The following is a 22,171-nucleotide window of genomic DNA, read 5'->3' on the forward strand; positions in this document are numbered from 1 at the left end:
CGGTACCTTTTTATCTACTTGCACTGGTCTGCTTCTGAACTGCTAGGTTGGCAGGAGCTGGGACAGAGCAACGGGAGCTCACTCCGTTGTGGGGATTCGAACCACCGACCTTCTGATTGGCAAGCCCAAGAGGCTCAGTGGTTTAGACCACAGCACCACCCACGTCCCCTACCAATGTTGTAGGTTTTAGTTTCACCTAATGGATCTACTTAGGTTGAAAACTGATTGAAATCTGGTGTGTTTAAATTATTATTATTTTATTTATTAGATTTATATACTGCCCTTCATCTAAAGATCTCAGGGCGACTCACAAGATAAAATGTGGGACAGAGTCCCTCCTGCATAAAGAAGCTACAATGTTGAGGGCAATAGGGTGAGAATTCCTCAGATGCCACCAAGCCAGTCTTTCCAGAGAGCAGGAAATATCAGAAGATTTCATTTAAAACACTACTCTCATGATGAAATCCATTGATCCACCTTGAACTGAGCCATGCACTAATTCTACCTAGTGATGTTTCTTTATTGGTAATTTCTTCCATTAGGTCTCTTTTACTCTATTATAATATTCTGTCCACTATGTAATAGGTTTTAGGATATTAAAAATGCATGGCAGCTTTATGATTTCCCTTAGCGGTCATTGCTCTATCATCTCTACTGCTGGAAGAGGCAGAATTTGTCTGAGGCCTTCACTGCTAAGGCCTATGTAGAATGATTTTTCTGTGGGAAGTTATTTGCTGCCTCAGTAACATTGTGGGCAAAATGACAATGAAAAATATTTTCCTTTATCTTGTTCCACAAAAGTGCTTGGAGAAGCTCTAGTTCTGACAGCAAAAATAGGTTGGCACACCTGTATTTTTAAAGGCATAAACAGAACGGGTTGCAACTGTATAAAATGAGATTATTTCCTCGCCTCTGTTTAATTCTCCCTTGCGACCTTGTAAACAAGATAACTTTCCCACACTGCTTTAATCACACAGTTAATAAAAAGGAGCCAAGGTTGGTTAGTTTTTCAGAAAATTAGAATTTTAAAAAGGGCTTTTGAGTAACGGGTCAGGAAAATAAATTAGGCCGAAGTACTCAGCGCCTAGGGCTTGCCGATCGAAAGGTCGGCGGTTCGAATCCCCGTGGCGGGGTGCGCTCCCGCGGCTCGGTCCCAGCGCCTGCCAACCTAGCAGTTCGAAAGCACCCCCGGGTGCAAGTAGATAAATAGGGACCGCTTACTGGCGGGAAGGTAAACGGCGTTTCCGTGTGCTGCGCTGGCTCGCCAGATGCAGCTTTGTCACGCTGGCCACGTGACCCGGAAGTGTCTCCGGACAGCGCTGGCCCCCGGCCTCTTGAGTGAGATGGGCGCACAACCCCAGAGTCTGTCAAGACTGGCCCGTACGGGCAGGGGTACCTTTACCTTTACCTTTACACATGCATGTGTAGTAAATAGCAGTCACCAGCATTAAAAGCCAGGAATTTTAATTTAAGCAAGCATCTTCTCTACATGTGTGACGACTGATGAAGCTAACAGTTTAGTAAAAAAAACTAGAAAAAGGCAATCCCAAATGTGAGAAATGATCATGTTGCTTTTTCACATAATCCACAATCATGCAATTGCTAGACAACCTTAGATGTCTGATCGCCGAAGAATTGATGCTTTTGAATTATGGTGTTGGAGGAGACTCTTGAGAGTCCCATGGACAGCAAGAAGATCAAACCTCTCCATTCTGAAGGAAATCAGCTCTGAGTGCTCACTGGAAGGACAGATCCTGAAGCTGAGGCTCCAATACTTTGGCCACCTCATGAGAAGAGAAGACTCCCTGGAAAAGATCCTGATGTTGGGAAAGACTGAGGGCACAAGGAGAAGGTGACGACAGAGGACAAGATGGTTGGACAGTGTTCTCAAAGCTACCAGCATGAGTCTGACCAAACTGCGGGAGGCAGTGGAAGACAGGAGTGCCTGGCGTGCTCTGGTCCATGGGGTCACGAAGAGTCAGACACGACTAAATGACTAAACAACAACAACAACATTGTTAGAACAGCTTGTGGTTAGGATGCTCATAAGTAGGACAGCTTGCGGCTGGAGTATGGTTTATTCATAGGCTTCAGCAGGTACAGTACTCACTTACACCTGTAACTGGGACAACTAGTGGTCAGGATGTTGCTTGCGTCAGTATGTAAATGCATAGGAACATAGATCAAATAGGGAATAGGATAAACAAGAAGGGTGGGTGTTGAAATCAGAGTAATGGGAGATGTAAACAGGGGCGGGAATGTTAGCTGGGTAATTTAGGCGGTCATGATAGGCTGTAAACCTTGTAGTACCCAGCTAATGGGGAGAGAAGGGAGGGAATATAAGCTTGTGCTTTGTCAATTTGGGGTGTGCCCACTTTGGACACCAGCTCTTGCAAGAACATTTTGTAATCAATAAACTCTTTGCTCCTTCACCAATTTTGTTCAGATTTTATTTTGAGGATCTTAAGACCCACCTCTAACACCAAACAAAACATAGGTTGTGGGCGGGCTTGGGCTGAGGGCTGAAAACAAACTGTTTTTAAAGCATGTTTAAGAATACAGCTTCAAACTTTTTTAAAAAATCACATCTGAGGGGAAAACTTTTTTCATTTTTAAATTCTCCTTCCTATCATAATACTTTGAATCCACACATTTACACAAAGGAGAGGGGGTAGAGGTTGACTGGGCAGGCGCTAAATAAATTTGGATGTTCTGTTATTAGTTATATAGGAATATAAATAACACCACTATAACCTCTTTTTAGTTATAAAGGGATTCCATATGTATGTTTGATGGGACAAAGGAATGATAACTGCCTCTTAGAAGGACCAGTAGCCACCCTAGGGTGTGCATTGCCTGGTCATTGTGATTGTAGCACTGCCGTTGGAGGGGAGCTCAGAACCCTTGGAATGTGGATGTGGCCACAAAAAGTTAACTTTTTGTGCTTGCTCAGGGTGGCTTGGTAATTCATCAGATGGGCGGGGTAGAAATAATAATAATAATATAATTATAATTAAGCCCTGATCAGATTTGAGCATGTGAACTTGTTTTGTCCATATGGAGTTCATCTGTCAGGAAGTGGCAAAGATGTCTGGATAGATCTCTCTCTGTTCAGGCCTTCTGGATTGGCTACAGAGGTTGGTTGGGCTGGCAGAACAAGGACCATGGTAGGATCCCACCCAGGGTGAATTACTATAAGGGGGCAGCAACTGGGGGTTACAGATGAGAAGAGTCTGTCAAAAGAAAAAGAAAAGGAAAGAAACCAGAACAGATTTATGTGAATACACTTCCCACAATCATCTGCACTTCAATTATCTGTGCTTAAGTAGCAGACTGGTTAAACTGGTTGCCACCATTCCTGGAGTTGTTGTTGTTTTTTGTTTTTTGTTTTTTTTGCTAAGCAGAGTACATATCCAAGTGAACAAGATGAAATTGTAATGCCCTGCAATATGTATATTTGTCCTGCATGTTGGGGAGGAGGAAGCAGAGAGGAGAGGCAGGAGGAGTGACTTATTTCTGATTTACATAGGGTGTGCGTTTCACATTCTAACTTGCTCCTCCCTTTTTAAAACAACTTTCATGCATTCTGAAGCCAAGAAACAGAATGGTCTTGTCCAGCATGGGGTGCCTTTCCCTGAGAAGATTTTTCTGGCATCTCTTCATCTTCCTTTTTGCTACGTCTTCACTCAGCCTAGAACTCACAGAAAAATTAGCTGAAGAGCCAGAAAACTACAGTGATGCTGTTCCTCTGCTATGGCATTCTGCACCTGGAAATTTAGGTGATTACCCAGTAAATGGCAGCAACATATTAATCAACCCGTGGAGCTACCCTCAGAGATTAGGACTATACAAAATCCTGCTTAAAGCCACATCTAACTTTTTCGCTCCTCCTGGACCAAATGATGCTGACAACAATGTCCCAGGAAGATTGCCCCAGCAGCATGGTTTGCAATACATTTCGAACAAAAATATCCTATGGGGACTGGCTTTACAGCATGGCTGGCAATACTCTACAGGTATGAACAAATTCCCTTACAATCTAAACTGTTAGGAATGTGCTCTCTCTTCTTGGTTCAAATGGCAGGAGAAATAGGTTGAAATTTGTGACTTTGAAAATGTATTTCAGCGCTTTTTGTTAAGCTCTACAATGCAAAAATGGTGTTCTTAGCCTCACTGCTTTTTGTTTGTAAAAAAATGAGGTCCAGTGCTCAGACATCATACGTATGGACACAATAGGGAAGTGGGTGTCTTCTATATATACAGATGAAAGGGCCAATTAGCTTAGCTCACCTTACTTTATTGAGGATAGCGAAAGAAAACGTTGAAAAAAGATCCTCCAACTACAGGCATAACCAAAGCAGGCTGCTCATTTCTCAGAGTCACAGCCCTGCCGCCCACTTCCTGCTCATTATTATCATCCCAATTCTTAACAATTTCCCCACAAACTTTGTTCTTCAGCCCAGCAAGGAATACATCTTTTCTGTAGCACATATTTCCTTTCCATTTCCACCTTACATGTACAGTGGTACCTCAGGTTACATACGCTTCAGGTTACAGACTCCGCTAACCCAGAAATAGTGCTTCAGGTTAAGAACTTTGCTTCAAGATGAGAACAGAAATTGTGCTCCGGGGGCACCACGGTAGCAAGAGGCCCCATTAGCTAAAGTGGTGCTTCAGGTTAATAACAGTTTCAGGTTAAGTACGGACCTCTGGAACGAATTAAGTGCTTAACCCGAGGTACCACTGTATTAACAGTACAATGGTACGCATGCTTATTCAGTAGCAAGCTCCACTAAGTCCTTGCATAAAGTGATGGGTATGTGATGTGGCTCTTTAAAAAGGGGGGGTGGGGTACTCTGCATCACTGAGTGTCACTAGAAAAAAACACTGCCTGTTCTCATATTTTCCATGTACAGTGGTACCTCAGGTTAAGTACATAATTCGTTCCAGAGGTCTGTTCTTAACCTGAAACTGTTCTTAACCTGAAGCACCACTTTAGCTAATGGGGCCTCCTCCTGCACTGCTGGAGCATGATTTCTGTTCTCATCCTGAAGCAAAGTTCTTAACCCGAGGGACTATTTCTGGGTTAGCGGAGTCTGTAACCTGAAGCGTCTGTAACCCGAGGTACCACTGTACCTGGGTAGTGATCATTTGAAGGGACAATGAAACACATGAGAAGAATGTTTAACCCTCTCCAACTCAGTTGAATCTCCCTTGCAAATGTTCCTATGGTCATTACACACACTCTGCCCAAAAAACCTCAAAGATTTCACAGTGGGCCTACAGTTGCAATCTTACAACCACCTACCTGTGGCTAAGCCCAGCTGAACTCAGCCAAACTTATTTCTGAGGAGATATGAAATGTAAGGTGTATTTGCAGAGAACTGTTAGGTGTGGCAAAAGTTAAAAGTTATTATGATTGATTTTGTGTAGGGTTTTGATATGGTGGCTGGGTGGAAATGAGGACATGACTCCTGTTGCCTTGAGCAGGGAATTTCAGCAGCTGCAGTTGATAAGCTGCATCTGATGAAATTCCCTCTTCTACACTGCCCTCATTTTCAGCTGGGTACAGTAACTGGCTTATGCAAGCCTTTCCATATGTTTTGGGCCAACTCCCATCAGCCTCAGTCAACATGGCCATCTGTCAGAGATGATGGGAGTCGCTGTTCAAGAATACCTGGAGAGCAACAAACCGGGAAATGGTGGCATATATAACGTGTCCAGAGGAGGGCAACCAAAATGGTCAAAGGCCTGGAAACGATGCCTTATGAGGAACGGCTAAGGGAGCTGGGCATGTTTAGCCTGGAGAAGAGGAGGTTAAGGGGTGATATGATAGCCATGTTCAAATATATAAAAGGATGTCACATAGAGGAGGGAGAAAGGTTGTTTTCTGCTGCTCCAGAGAAGCGGACACGGAGCAATGGATCCAAACTACAAGAAAGAAGATTCCACCTAAACATTAGGAAGAACTTCCTGACAGTAAGAGCTGTTCGACAGTGGAATTTGCTGCCAAGGAGTGTGGTGGAGTCTCCTTCTTTGGAGGTCTTTAAGCAGAGGCTTGACAACCATATGTCAGGAGTGCTCTGATGGTGTTTCCTGCTTGGCAGGGGGTTGGACTCGATGGCCCTTGTGGTCTCTTCCAACTCTATGATTCTATGATTCTATGATTCTATGATTCTATAAAACCTTGCTGTGGCGGTTGCCATCTTTTGGGATCGGGTAGGAATTTGTCCACCAGGCCAATTGGCTCCAGCCTGGTGGTTTTGCCTACCTCGTAGCAATCGTCACAACTCACCCAGTCATTAAAATGTTTGTGGTAGGATGTAAACATCATTAAATGTTATGTAATACTGTACTTGATTTTCTTCTAGGCAGACTAGAAGATCCAACCAACATCACAAGATGCGGCAAGAAAGATGGAGATAATCTGTGCATATCAGAGCGCAGCTGGTGGGCGTGTAGGTATTTTCATCCATGAAGATTTTCATAATACCAGAGTCCTACCCACACAGTAATTTGTAGGGCCTAAATGACCAGGGCATTTATCTATGTGTGAATGAGGCCTCCTGCCTCTGAAATCCTGTGGGAGCAATCCCAGAACCACATATTTGGGAGTTAGACCATTGAACAAATTGGGACTGAAGGCCAAACTAGATGTGAGACCATTCATACAAGTAGCGGCTGCATGAATTCCTTATTTTAAATACCGTATTTTTCGCTCTATAACACGCACCCGACCATAACACGCACGTAGTTTTTAGAGGAGGAAAATCCATAGGCATGCCACCCGTAGGCATTCCCTCCATAACACGCACAGACATTTCCCCTTACTTTTTAGGAGGGAAAAAGTGAGTGTTATGGTGCAAAAAATACGGTATATTGCAGAAGTCAGGACCCAATTCAGATTGAAAACCTTGCACAGGAGTAGACAAAGCCCATGAGGTGACGTAAGACAGTCACCACAGACGGTAGATCCCGCTTCAGAAAAGCATGCTGCTCCCACCACGACTGGCCGTTTTTACTCTCCTGCCAACTTTAGCAAGAGGGGCTGCAGAGGAAGAGGTAGCAGCAGCAGGGGACGCTGTGGAAGAGGAGGTAGTGAGGGGTGGCATTTTCTGCTTTGTCTAAAGCAGCCAAATGCCCATGGCCAGTCCTGGGAGGAGATGTGCATTATGCCTTTGCTGCCTGCTATGTTACTAATCCAGATTGGGGGACGTGCTAATTGCATTTCGGGGGGCGGGGATGGACGGACTGCCAGTCATGTAAATAGCAAGCTCAGGTGGCCTAGTTTACTTTTTAAAAAGCCATTCACCCAGTTGTTAAATTGTGTAATTGATGTCTTAAGTTTTGCCTGATGCTGCATGGAAGTGTGCCTTCCATTTACCAGAACTCCCAATAATTTGAATGTTTTTCCATATCACCAGATGTTCTGCTAAACCAATATTGCTGCTCTCCATTACTGCAGGTATGAATTACTACCTAGCAATTGTACCCTTTCTGGGAGCCCTGGAAAGTGGCATTTTTGGAGACTTGGCAGACAAGGTAGAAATACTACCACCGAATGAGCAAAGAGCTGACTTCTGTCACAGTGTTGCAGAATGCAATGCCCAGGCACCAAAAGCCATGGCTGGCTGGAGAGATTTCTTCAAGGTACTGTAGCTGTTTTTCTGGCAAGATGGATAGTAGGGTGGGTTTTTTTGCACCAGAACCATATATTTAAAGATAGCAATCAAGTAGCGCCTTCTGTTTTTCAGTTTCAACAATAGGTTATTGTTTCCTTGTTTTTCCACTTCAAAATAATCTCTGCTTACCTAATTTATTAGACAACTTAGGACATTTTAAATGGTTAAAGAAAATAATTATGTTTCAGAACCTGTCTAAATTAATGCCACCAGCAAAATACTGCAAGATGTTGGGATGATTTGTAGTGTGAGTAAGAAAGAGAACATGAAATGTTCTGGGATATTTTTGAAGGAACAGGGACAATCCATTTCTGACACAATTCCATGGGTATTGCACTGCCATCAATGACATGATATTTTAGAATAGCCGCTCAGCTAATGAGAATTCTAGTTATGGCTACAATCTTATACCTGGGAGTAAATCCTATTGAAGCCAGCGAGGCTGGTATAATATTGCAATGTAAAGGATGATACAGTATTTATGAACAAAAGCTCCACATGGTCATGCAAGTGCTATGATTTGGAAGGGCTGGCAAAAGAGGGATAGATTTACAATCTTCAGTTACTTCCCTTTTTTAAAACAAAAACAAAAACTTCATTTCCAAGAAATCTGAATAAGGGGAAAGCTCACACGCATCTGTAGCAGAACAAACCAATCAGTTTTTAATTAAGGATGCAGGAAGATGCCTTATAGCAGGCTTCCTCAAACTTGGACCTCCAGATGTTTTTCGCCTACAACTCCCATGATCCCTAGCTAGCAGGAACAGTGGTCAGGGATGATGGGAATTGTAGTCTCAAAATATCTAGAGGGCTGAGTTTGAAGAAGCCTGCCTTATAGTCAGACCCTTCATCTAGCTCAGTATTGTTGCCATTGACTGCCTGTGGTTCACCAGGATTTTGAACACAGGGCATCCCCTCCCCATCTGGTGATGCCAGGGATTTGACCTGGGACCTTCTGCATGAAAAATAGATGCTGTTCCATCCCCTCCCCCATTCACTTTTTTTGGGCTACTTTGGAAGGTGACCCAGAAACTACAACTAATCCAGAATGCGGCAGCTAGACTGGTGACTGGGAGCGGCCGCCAAGACCATGTAACACCGGTCCTGAAAGACCTACATTGGCTCCCAGTACATTTCCGAGCACAATTCAAAGTGTTGGTGCTGACCTTTTAAACCCTAAACAGCCTCAGTCCAGTATACCTGAAGGAACGTCTCCACCCCATCATTCAGCCTGGACACTGAGGTCCAGCACCAAGGGCCTTCTGGCGGTTCTCTCACTGCAAGAAGTGAGGTTATAGGGAACCAGGCAGAGGGCCTTCTCGATAATGGCGCCTGCCGTGTGGAACGCCCTCTGATCAGATGTCAAGGAAATAAACAAATATCTGACTTTTAGAAGATATCTGAAGGCAGCCCTGTTTAGGGAAATTTTTAATGTTTGATGTTTTCTTGTGTTTTTAATATTCTGCTGGGAGTCGCCCAGAGTGGTTGGTGAAACCCAGCCAGATGGGTGGGGTATGTATAAATAAATAAATAAGAAGTTGTTGTTGTTGTTGTTGTTGTTGTTGTTGTTATCCTGATGGAGTGTGTGTGTGTGTGTGTGTGTGTGTGCGTGCGTGCGTATGGCATCTTCTCTTCTAGTATCTCTCATCCACTGCACTGAGCTCTGAAGCGCCTGAAGCACAAGAAGCAGCACTGAACTACATGTGGAAAGCTCACGTTCACAGCCTGGCTTATGGAAGGCGAAAGTTTAAAAACCGGTAAGAGAAAACTACCAGAGGTACAAAAGGTTTTTCGCAGGTTCCCTGTGCTGTACATTCACGAGTCACTTACAGGTGTGAGAAACAATCTTTGTTTTCCAGCAATCATATGCAGTGCTGTTTTGGAAAGAAGAAAAGATACCTGTAATCTTATTTTGACATAGGTGCTGTGAGTGCCAGCACAAAATAACTGCCATGGGTGGGGTGGGGGGAACCACAGGTGCCAATACTCCATACCTGTGAATATCATCACGAAAAGCACTGGTCATTACTAATCCATGTGCCAGGGCCTATTTTGTGGTGATGCCCTACATGTAGCACTTCCACCCTGGGGAAATTTAGTTGTTCCCCTCCCTGATGGTTTTTAAAAGTCAATTTAAAACATTTCTGTTTATTCAGGATATAGCTTGAGGAGTGCATCAACCTAGGACTGACTGCTGGCTATTGCATTCTACATTTGCCCTAAGCTTCTAATTTGTGTTTGATTGTGTATGTATTCTTGAACGTTTTTGAATTCTGTGTCTCTTTGGGAAGAAAAGTCTCTTAATAAATAAATAAGTTCTTCCAACAGGACGATGTGTTGTCAAAGAGTGATGCAGCTCCTGGTAATGTGCAATTAATTAATCAGAATCCAAGAATCTATTCTTACTTAGATCACATTAGAAGCTATTTAACCTGTTGATAGCAGAATGAATATTTTAGTGGGGTGGGCTACAATCTGTGCTTTCTTTAGCATTAATAATTGGCACTGATTGAATTTTGTTTACTATACAGTGGTACCTCGGGTTACATGCGCTTCAGGTTACATACGCTTCAGGTTACAGACTCCGCTAACCCAGAAATAGTGCTTCAAGTTAAGAACTTTGCTTCAGGATGAAAACAAAATTCATGCTCTGGCAGCGCGGCAGCAGCAGGAGGCGCCATTAGCTAAAGTGGTGCTTCAGGTTAAGAACAGTTTCAGGTTAAGAACAGACCTCCGGAACAAATTAAGTTCTTAACCCGAAGTACCACTGTATTGTCTTTTTCTTTTCATTACCTTGTTTTTAATTGATTTTAGCTGTTTTTGTATTTTGTGGTGTTTGATTTTTTTTAATGAAGCAGCAAATAAAGGCAATTAACAAATAACAGCAGCCTCATATCTGGCATTGCTCAGAACTGCTGAAACAACAACAGTGCTGTTCTGAAATCAGTGGTTAAAATCAATGCAGTTTTGAAAGCCTGTCCTGTGTCTTGATTCAAAATGATGCCCACTTGTATCCAAACATGGACAAAAGCCTACTCCTTGATCTCAGGAACCATTATGATAATTGGTTACAATATCTTAAGAGGTGTCCACTTGCATAGTGTACAAACAGCTTCCAAAATATACAGTATAACAACAACAACAATAGTAATAGTAACAACAACAACAACAACAACAACAACGGAGTTTAAACTGATTACCTCACTTTCCTCTTCTTGCTTCATATTTCAGATTGCCATACCTTAGTGGTCCTGAAAGCAATTTTGGGGAGGACTGGGCGGCTACTGTTGATTTCATTGCAGCCACACATTTTCATACAGACCAGGAGACCACCAATCGTTTGCAGACTGGCTTACCACCAAGAATGCTTTTGGAAGGAGAGAAAGCCCCTTTCATTGCAGACTTCACACCTGAGCAGAATAAAGTGCTGTTTCTATTTGGTGCTCTGAGTAGAACCAATGAGAAAACAGGTAGGCGTTTGGACAACCACACAGTACACAACTAGAATTGAAGCTCTGGGGCCGGTAGGAGGCTGGAGGATGCATAGGAAAGTGGTAGCTGCTTCTGCACTACCCCACACACCAGCTGTTAGGCAGGGAGGCTGAGCAGCCCAAACAAAGTCCGCTGTGCCTCCGGTCTCTGCCCTCACCAACATCCTCTTCAGGCTCTAGGGAGGGTCTCCTCATGAGCCATGAAGACTCTCCAGCTTTCTCTTACCATTTTCGAGGTTGAATCAAAATATTTATTTCCCAGCACCACACATATACACTCAGTTGTATCTGTTCATGTAACATAAATACTAGGGTTGCCTCCAGTTTTTCTTCTGCGTGCAGTTTCTTCCTCCTGCCTTCACAGTGTCCGGCAGATGTTGTTGCAACCCTTTTCCATCATATGCCGGTTCTTTAAAGTCAATTAAAGATCCAATTAAACAGTGAACCTCTGCTTCTTAATGGCGGTGTAGGAGGGTTTTCACCAGGTGAGGTGCTTTTGCATTCAGCGCCTCCCTGCCTCCCATGCCTGAGCAAGAGCCGGGTACTGAGATGAACTGTGAGTGAAGTCCATTCCCCCTGTCCCGGTGGGAATTTGCAAGGATGATTTATCCTCTGTTATCCTTGTTTTTCATTTGCCAACAATCCCCCGCTGTTGTGGGGGCTGCCTCCATTAAGGCAGGCAGGACTGGAAGCCAAAAATAAACTTCATTGTATTCCCAAAAATAAATGACACAGAAGAAGGGAAACCTGTAAAGGAGGTGATTCATTTTCAGAGGGAAATACGCATTTCAGAAAGCTGAGGTTGCATGCTTTTTCTGCTTTATAATGGTCTTTTGCTCCACTTCTCCACACAGCTGTTCAGATAGCTATAAAATTGGTGTTGCATGGCACCATCTTGTGGCATTAATGAGAAAAAAGCAACTTTTTGCTTTTTATATTTATTTTATTTTTACACTCATATCCACTTTTCCTTTAGTGAGTAAAGCAGATTAGGCTGAGACGTGATGACTAACCTAGTTAATGTCATGGCGGAGGAGGGATTTGAACTCTGATCAGCAAGGTCCTGTTCCTGAAAATCCTACCTGATAGCTAGCTCAAAGCCTTCCATCTCAGATTGAAAGCAAAATATAATAGGATGGGAAGATACTTGAGTGCTATTGATGAACAAACAGACAGACAGACAGACAGACAGACAGACAGACAGACAAACAGCATGGTCCAGGACCAGTATCTTCCAGCCATTCAATGCCTGCATAAACATTTCATTTGTATACCACCTTTCTATCTTAACTATACACAGTGCTTTTTTCGGGGGGGGGGGGGAGGCGCAGGGGTATGCATACCCCTAAACATTTTGTGAATCTAAGTTTGGCCTCATTGAGGGGCAGTATTTCAATATGAGTAGGAAAAGGAGAGTACCCCTAAACATTTTTAGAAGAAATCACTGACTATACACAATGCAGTTTACAAGCTGAAGAAACAACAAAGATCAAAGTGTTGGTGCTGACCTTTAAAGCCCTAAACGGCCTCGGTCCAGTATACCTGAAGGAGCGTCTCCACCCCCATCATTCTGCCCGGACGCTGAGGTCCAGTGCCGAGGGCCTTCTGGCGGTTCCCTCATTGCGAGAAGCAAAGCTACAGGGAACCAGGCAGAGGGCCTTCTCGGTAGTGGCGCCCGCCCTGTGGAACGCCCTTCCAGCAGATGTCAAAGCGATAAACAACTACCTGACATTCAGAAGACATCTTAAGGCAGCCCTGTTCAGGGAAGTTTTTAACATGTGATATTTTACTGTATTTTTGGTTTTTATGGAAGCCGCCAGAGTGGCTGGGGAGGCCCAGCCAGATGGGCGGGGTATAAATAATAAATTATTATTATTATTATTATTATTATTATTATTATTACCTTATAACAATCTGATCCAACACAAAAAGTCATAATAAAAACATAACTTTAAAACAAACAAAATAATGTAATATTCAATAATCTATTAGAATATAACAGCACACAATAAAATTAGCTCTCAAAATACCAGCATGTAAGAATTAAACAGAAATTCACACTTAACAATTTGTTGAACTGGAAAGTGGAAGATAAATCCTCACATAAATAAATAAAACCTTTCTTTTACAGGAAACCTTTTGCTGCTGATTTGGAAGGCTGCCATGGCTACCGAAGGAGGAAGAGAAATTGGCCGCAAACTTATTGAAAGTGTGATTTAGAGAAACTTGCGAAACTTGTCTCTGGGGGGGCGGGGAGATAATTCCTTTAATTATCTGCTTAGTAGTGAATCAACGTTTGCTAGTTGCTTGCATTTCTTAGCAATTCACCAGTTTTAGGCTTATCTATATGGGATTAAGGTTGCAACCCTATTTACACTTACCTGGCACTTCATTCTGAGTAGACCTATACACAGTGACTTGTTAAATGCCATAAATCAGGCTTCTTCAAACTCGGCCCTCCAGATGTTTTTTGGCCTACAACTCCCATGATCCCTAGCTAGCAAGACGAGTGGTCAGGGATGATGGGAATTGTAGTCTCAAAGCACCTGGAGGGCTGAGTTTGAGGAAGCCTGCCATAAATAAATAAAATGAAGCTGAAAATGAAACCTGATTTGTCTTTATCAAGGAACTGCAAAACACCCCCTCTCCCCCAACCTTCCTTGTGGTTTGAAAGGTCAAAAGTGTATGAAGCAGCAATTGTAACATTGCATTTCTACAATAGGCTAGTTTTGAAATACACACACACACCCCTCTCTATTCTCCATTCAGACAAGCAAGAGTTCATGGAAGCATTCCAGCCTGGCAAAAACATTTGTGTAACAAAGCGAAGAGGGTAGCCTTGGGAGAGTTACAAACTGCTCTGGGTTTTTAGTATAATCAGGCAGCATCTTAATCTTGTTAGTTAAATATTAACTTCTGAATTCACTTACATAAATAAAAAAAGAATACAAAGTTAACACAATATTTGGAGAGGTGGGATGGGGGAAGCTGTGAAGCACAAAAGCATTTTAGACCCAATGTGCTTATAAAACTATGGACGCGCTGCTTGTCCCTATCAGCTGTAAAATGTGTCACACAGCACCATCTTGTGGTACTGATTAGCAGTGCTTTGCAAAACAGCTTTCTCGAGGATTATTGAGAATTCTGCTTCTTAGAAGCTTTGACCGAAGCAAAATAAAATATATCTAGTTGAGAGAACACCTAAGGACTAAATTAGTGAGGGGTTGAACTAGTCATGCCTTGGAACTGGACTCATAAACCTAAACTAGTTCAGTTTACTCCAAAATAGATTGGTTCTATGTTTTGGTGCCCAAATTTGATATGTTGTTATTATTTAAAAGGGACGTGGGTGGCGCTGTGGTCTAAACCACAGAGGCTAGGGCTTGCCAATCAGAAAGAAGGTCGGTGATTCAAATCCCCACAATGGGGTGAGCTCCCGTTGCTCGGTCCCAGCTCCTGCCCACCTAGCAGTTCAAAAGCAAGTCAAGTGCAAGTAGATAAATAGGTACCGCTCCAGTGGGAATGTAAATGATGTTTCCATGGGTTGCTCTGGTTCGCCAGAAGCAGCTTAGTCATGCTGGCCACATGACCTGGAAGCTGTCTGCAGACAAACACTGGCTCCCTCAGCCTATAGAGTGAGATGAGCACACAACTCCAGAGTCATCCGCGATTGGACCTTTACCTTTACCTTATTATTTAAAGCTCAAAGTGCCTTGGTTCTCACTGTCTCAGGGAACACATCTTCTTATATGAGCCTCTGATCTGCAACATGAGAGACAAGGGTCTCAGCTAAAGATTAATCCCCCCCCACGCTCCACCTCCAATCCTGAATGAATTGAGCACCCACCACCACCACCCAGGGACACTATTTGCTATGGGGAAAATGCAAATAATTTGGCATTTAGCTCTGTGAGGATGACGTATATACATCAGCTTGTGATTTTCTTTCTGGAAGCAACTATTGCATCCAGTAAATTAACAATAGTTCAAGTACGTATGACTCATTTTAATGTTTTGTACGGCTATTTTGACCTGATATGTCTCCTGTGGATTTTTTTCTCATTTTATGGAGTTTTAATATCTGAAGCTGTGCTGACATTTCACTTTCAAAAATGAGATATTCCATGTCTTGAAAGTTCTGCCTTGTATTTTTCTGTATTCACTGGTACCTTCTACTCCTGCTTCTCTAAGGTCCTGAGTAGGATTTTTAAGAATTAGAATAATCAGTAAATGACAGGATCAATGAAATCTGAAAATATCACATGGCATACCATCAGAATACCCACCCACCCACCTTCCAGCCAATGAATATACTTACTTCCACAGAGGTAGGGAATCTGTGGATGTTGTTGGATCCCTACTTTCATCATCCTTGACCACTGGCCATGCTAGCTGGAGTTGATGGGAACTAGGGTCCAACAATCGCTGGAGGGCCACAGGTTAGCCATGCTCACTTCAGAGACAAAACTGAATGTTAACACCTCTTCTTTCAAGTGCAACTTTGTTTTGTTTTACAGAAATTGCCAGCATGGATAGTTTCCCCCCCTCACACCTATAAAGTACCCAGCACAAAACAGATTGTGCTTGACTGCACCTTTATATTTCTAGTCTTTAATCTCTGGAGCTCTACAATAACTATTTTAGTTTCCTCCTTAATGGTGTATCAGTGTTTGGATGAAGTCAAGCTCACTCCACTGGGATCCATATGACTTAGAAGACCAGGCTTCTCAATTACCGGTAGTCCCCCTGTTGAAGCTTATCTGGACCAAATTAAAATGCCATACCAAAAATATAAATTAAATTCCGTTAATCGGTCTTCATCAATGAATAATAGAGCAAATAAATAAAGATGAATTTGAATGCTGATTTTCTCTGTTTTCAGGCAGTGAAAAATATCATATACTGTAATAATATATTTCTTCCTCATGAAATGAAATGTGATCTGTCAAGACTTTGAAATTGTTTATTTGGGAATTTCAGCAACTTCAGCAAAAGAGTTTTTGGTTTTTCTATTCACCTTCATACAAAACAAGTTCATATTCTGCTTTTGTGAGCTTAAGTGTATGCATTTCAATTGATTCACTCACTCAAAGCCATAGAAACACTTTGCTTCAGAACACAATACTGAATCCTGGGAAGGATTTAGATGCTCTATCACTGTTTGAAGTTACTCCATTGTTCTGATTGGTAGGCTTAAATAACCTGAGGAAAAAATTGCTGGCCAAAATGTTATTCCTAGAGGGACTAAAGGCCTACATATTCTTTCATTTTGAGGAACCGGGACTGGTCTACACTCACAGAATGAGGCAGCAGAATGCACTCTGTCACTTCAGAAAAAGTTTGGGATGGTTGCTTTGAATACTCTACCATATAAAAACAGACACCTTGCAAGTAATAAATAAATAGCAGCACCTTGGGGTGTGGGTGTAGATCAGCCATTCCCTGTTGTATTTGTTTTCCTCTTGTAGGAAGTTTGTCTTTTCTTATAGAGCAGGTGTGGGAAACCTGAGACCCTCTAGATGTTGTTGGACTTCAACTCCCATCAGCCTCTGTCAACATGGCCTATGGTCAGCTGCAGGCCAGACTCACAGAATTCCCATCTCTAACTGGGGGGTGTAAGTAGGCATCATTTTCTGTTCCGCTCTATATTTGTTGCATGCAGCCTTGTTTCTGTTCCACTGCAGTTTGTCCTCTACCAAAAACTACACTATTTGTCTTGCTGATTGCTGTGACAAAAATATGTAACTTACTTAATTACTTAGGTAGGCAGGATTACATTCCAGATGTGGGACAAATAAGTAAACATGGGCGATTCTTGCTCCCACTTCCATTTTCACCAGTTTCCCAACATCGATACCTCTAACACACAGGGTTCATATTTCAAATTCTCCCCTATCTGCATTCTGCAATGGTGCCATTTCTTCTACTAGCTCAGAAGTCTTCACCTCATTCACACTTCATTCTGTTGAATGTGAGAATTAGGTCCCTGTCAAAGGCCATGAACCTCATGTGATTCTTGTTACTGTCTTGTGTGACAAAAATAGATGTGATGGTGTTACAGACAGGTGCTGCTACCAAAAGAAGAAAAAGACCTGCACTCCCTCCCCGTTTCTTTGGAGATATATAGCTAAAATGACAAGCCTTGCACTCTTGTCTCTCCATCCTGTTCCATTTCATTGGCTGCTGATTGCACAGGCAAGGTATCACCCAAGTGAGGTGATGTTGGGTTATGATGTGACTATGTCTGCACAGAGGGGGAAATTGCTGGTATGGGAAAGAGGCAACATGCTCTGCTTCACCACAAGTAAGCCCTCAAGGAGCGTCCAGTAGGAGAACAGCCTTTACCAAAGGTGTCATGGACCTTGAAGACACGCGAACTCAGAACGCAAGGGAGAAACGTGCTAAGAGGAAGGCACGCTTGGCAAATCCACACCGTGATCAACTCCCACCCGGGAACCAATGTCCCCACTGTGGAAGTACTTGTGGGTCCAGAATTGGCCTCTACAGTCACTTATGGACTCATTGTTAAAACCGTGTTTATGGAAGACAATCTTACTCGGTTACGCTCGCCAAAGAAGAGAAAGAAGAAGTATGCTATCTTCTTTAAAAAACAACAATGGTGGTATTATAAGTCTGGGTGGGATTAAAAGGCCCACAATGAATTTATCACTTCTAATCATTAGATTAGATTATTATTATTTTTTATATATAATTTTTATTGGTTTTTCAACATATATTATAAGACATTACAAACAACAATACAAAAACAAACAAACATATAAACATGTATAATTTCATAATCTTTTTTTTCTTATACCCAATTTCAACAACTTCCCCATGCCTCCCTTTTCTGCATCCCTGTTTTAAACTTTTTCAGCAACCCCTGATCTAAATTACTTATAAATCCCTTTCTTTAACCTTTTTTTTCCTCTTATCCAATCATTTATCGCTGCAAATCTGCTATGCTTTACCCATGACATTTTAACACTCACTAATTTTACAACAATTTTTAAGATAAAATTTAAATTTCTTCCAGTCTTCTTCCACCGTCTCTTTCCCTTGGTCACGGATTCTGCCCGTCATCTCCGCCAGTCCCATATAGTCAATCACCTTCGTCTGCCATTCTTCCAGCATGGGTAGTTCTTGTGTCTTCCAATACTTTGCTAGTAAAACTCTTGCTGCTGTTGTAGCATACATAAAAAACGTCCTATCTTTCTTTGACACCAATTGGCCTACCATGCCCAGGAGAAAAGCCTCTGGTTTCTTATGAAAGGTACACTTGAGCACCTTCTTAATTTCATTATAAATAATTTCCCAGAAGACCTTAATCCTTGGGCACGTCCACCAAAGGTGGTAGAAAGAACCTTCAGTTTCATTACATTTCCAGCATTTATTATTGGGCAAATGGTAGATTTTTGCAAGCTTGACTGGGGTCATGTACCACCTATAAATCATTTTCATAATATTCTCTCTTAGGGCATTACATGCCGTAAACTTCATTCCGGTGGTCCATAACTGTTCCCAGTCAGCAAACATAATGTCATGTCCAATATCCTGTGCCCATTTAATCATAGCTGATTTAACCGTTTCATCCTGTGTATTCCATTTCAGCAGCAAGTTGTACATTCTTGACAGATTCTTAGTATTGGGTTCTAACAATTCTGTTTCTAACTTTGACTTTTCCACCTGGAAGCCTAATCATTAGATTAGATTAGATTAGTTAAGGCCTTTTGCCTTATTCCTAGACCAGGCTTCCTCAAACTCAGCCCTCCAGATGTTTTGAGACTACAATTCCCATCATCCCTGACCACTGGCCCTGCTAGCTAGGGATCATGGGAGTTGTAGGCCAAAAACATCTGGAGGGCCGAGTTTGAGGAAGCCTGCCCTAGACAAAGGCTGTGTACACGCCAAATATTTGAAACACATCCTCGGCAAAACAAGGAGAAGTCTCCTGGGAATTGTCTATAAAGAGCTGCAGTTTTCAGAATCCCTTGGGGATGTGTGCTTCAAATGCAAGGTGTGTACGCAGCCAAATGAAATGTCCAGAGTAGCTTACAGTTCATAGTTAAAAAAAACCCCAAACCCTCAATAATCCATGGGTGGTGGTGGGGAAGCACAACTGAAACAATAGAGATTAAAAGACCAGCAGCTCTTTTGCTTTCTAGAACATTCAACTTTCTTCTCATGGACATTGCACCACACACATGGACTGTCCTGCCAGTAGAATTAGCGTCACCTTTTTCTGTCTTCAATAACGCCACAAAATTTAACAAGTAAAGCCCGTTATAAGCCTTAGTGCTGAGAAAGTTTGAACTTGCTGGTTTTCCATCGCATCATTTCCCTTAAACACAGGAGCCCTGCCAGGAGGCTTTGAAAGCCCTGCAGTTGTATCACATGAGGATGCCAGGTCCATATGTAGTCAGCACTCAGGTTACTTCCTTCATCCTGTGCCTGTTTACACCCGCAGTATAAAATCTTCACTCATTGATTTATATGCTAAGTTTTGACAGGCGAAGCTTTTCCTGACAGTGAAAATGCAGTGATGGGCAAATATCCACCTGTTGTTTTTGTTAGGATATTTCCGTTCCACCTTAAAAGGGAGCAGGATGTTTGTATAACAGCCTGCGTAAGTTCCTGTCTCACAGGATGTTTATGTTGTAAGTTCGTTTCGTTTTTGGCTGTTTTGCCTGAGCAGTCGGAGCAGACGGTCATGATTTCTTTGTTCTGACCAACGCTGAATAAAACTGTAAATATGCATGTCCTGCTCTCATGCTTGTGCAACTTTTTGCTGTGTGAATTCTGCTGTCAGAGTGTGCTCTAAGCCAGAGGCTTAGTGTCGCTAAATAGCTGATACTGCGTGACTACGGGAGGTCGATGGATCGTCCAGCACCAAGCTTGGGGCCTCAGATGGACTCTATCTCCCTGGCAGTATCCCAACTACAGGTTTCGGGCCCAGATTCACGGCACTTGCAGAAGAGTAAGACAGTGACAGACTGCAAAAAGGTATGTGCTGGAAAGTGAAAGCAGAGGCTTTTCTGCCGCGGAAGAAGTCTTTGATGTCCGGCAAAACTAATTGGCCTGGGAGCCGAGCCAGAGGCATCGTGATTTATGGGCTGCCGAGATAAGAAGTCTTAGAACGCATAAAGGCTCACGGCTAAAGTAAAAAGCTGGAATGGAGTTTTTCCAAGCTTCAGAAGCTGCTGAGTGCCCAAAATTAAATCGGGACAATTATCAGACCTGGGCAAAATGGTGTGAGAGTTTGCTGCGTCAGTTTGGAGTCTGGCATACTGTATTTGAGGCCACTCCAGTTCCTCGGACAGAGAAATGGCAGGGCCAGGATTCGAAGGCCATGGATATTATTGTCTTATCCGTCTCTCTGGAGGAAATAAAGACGCTTGCTGGAAATCTCACGGCACGTGACATGTGGGATGCTTTGAAAAGGGCCCACCAGCCAATAATCCCAGCCCAGTGTTTGAATGCATCGGAGGTCCTGGCTGTTTCCCAGAATGCTAGTGAATGCAGGGATGCTGAGGGCACCGGTTGCAAGCTGCAGGGGGAGAAGACTGCCACGTCATCCCAGGCAGCATTCCAGCCTCCAGGGGGAGCCAAGGAGTCGGCAGCTGAGAGCTCTGTTTCTCGTGAGAACCAAGGTCAGAGCCTTTGCAGAGGCCGGAAGACCAGATGTAAACAGAGCAAGATGCTTGCAGGTGGCCAGGAGCGGGGGGGCAAGTTGCAACAGCCCACGCCAGTGGAAAACAAGGCTATGTTTGCTGGCACAGCTCCACCAAAGGCTAAAGGCACGTCTGATGGCCAGGAGCAGGGGGGCAAGTTGCAAAAGCCCTCGCCAGTGGAAAACAAGGCTATGTTTGCTGGCACAGCTTCACCAAAGGCTAAAGGCAAGCTGCAAAAGCCCACGCCGGTGGGAAACAAGGCCAAGGCCAGGTTTGTTATTGACTCTGGGTGCTCGCACCATCTCACCAAAGACCGCCATCTGTTTATCTCCTTCACACCTCAAGATGGAGAGGTCCAGCTGGCTGATGGAAGGACTTTGCAAGCTACAGGAGTTGGGACTGTGAAACTTAAAAGTCTGCATACTACCATTAAAGATGTACTTTTTGTTCCAGGAGCTGCAGACAATTTGATTAGTGTACCACAGCTGACTGGGCGTGGTTTTGAGGTTTCCTTCAAGAGGACTGTCTGTGTCATCAGAAAAGGCAAAGAGGACATTTTGCATGCAAAGTTGATGGATGGTTTGTTCTGTCTAACTTATGATGATGTTGCTGTGTCTAATGCTGATACTTGTTGTGTTGCACAAACTAACAAGGTTCTTCATGCAGGATGCATTCATGATGCACATCGCAGATTTTGTCACCTCTCTTGGCAAGCGCTAGCCAAGATGCCTGAGTTGGTTGAAGGTTTGGACATCAAACCTTGCAAATTTCACATGAAATGTGTATCTTGTGCAGAGAACAAGGTGAAGGTTGCTCCAAAAGGCAAGGAGTCTAGCAGGCAGGCTTCCAAACCCTACCAGCTAGTTCACGCAGACCTGGTAGGTCCTCTAGCGCCCTCTTTGGGTAGAGCAAGGTACTTCATGGTTCTAATTGATTCTTTTTCCAGGTACATTCATGTGTTTATGCTCGAGCAGAAATCGCAAGCATTTCCTAGGTTCAAGGCATTCTGTGCTTGGTTGGAGAATGCTCATGGTAAACGTATTGGCTGTCTGTTTACTGATCGGGGCGGGGAGTTCACTTCTCAGCAGTTTGAAGCTTTCCTGACTGAGAAGGGAATCCAGCATGACTTGTCAACGCCTAGATCGCCATGGATGAATGGGCTTGCGGAGAGAGCAAATCAAACGTTGCTGCAAGGGATAAAAACCTTGTTGCATGATGCCAACCTCCCTGAGAAGTTTTGGGGGGAGGCTCTCTCGAATTTGGTTTACACTTTTAATCGCAGACTGTCATCACCTATTGGTTGCACTCCCTATGAGAAGATGTTTGG

At 43.2% G+C, this 22,171-nt stretch overlaps 1 protein-coding gene across 1 annotated transcript; it reads left to right on the top strand.

Moving 5' to 3' along the window:
* Positions 1 to 3,604: 3,604 nt before the first annotated feature.
* C3H6orf58 (chromosome 3 C6orf58 homolog) lies at positions 3,605 to 13,393 on the top strand. The gene is made up of 6 exons (XM_053384051.1): positions 3,605 to 4,016; positions 6,372 to 6,458; positions 7,466 to 7,650; positions 9,321 to 9,439; positions 10,914 to 11,152; positions 13,305 to 13,393. The coding sequence occupies exons 1-6, from the start codon at positions 3,605 to 3,607 to the stop codon at positions 13,391 to 13,393; spliced, it is 1,131 nt and encodes a 376-aa protein (XP_053240026.1).
* The last annotated feature ends 8,778 nt before the right edge of the window (positions 13,394 to 22,171 follow it).

The sequence above is a fragment of the Podarcis raffonei genome, chromosome 3 (genome assembly GCF_027172205.1).
Source record: "Podarcis raffonei isolate rPodRaf1 chromosome 3, rPodRaf1.pri, whole genome shotgun sequence".
NCBI lineage: Eukaryota > Metazoa > Chordata > Lepidosauria > Squamata > Lacertidae > Podarcis > Podarcis raffonei.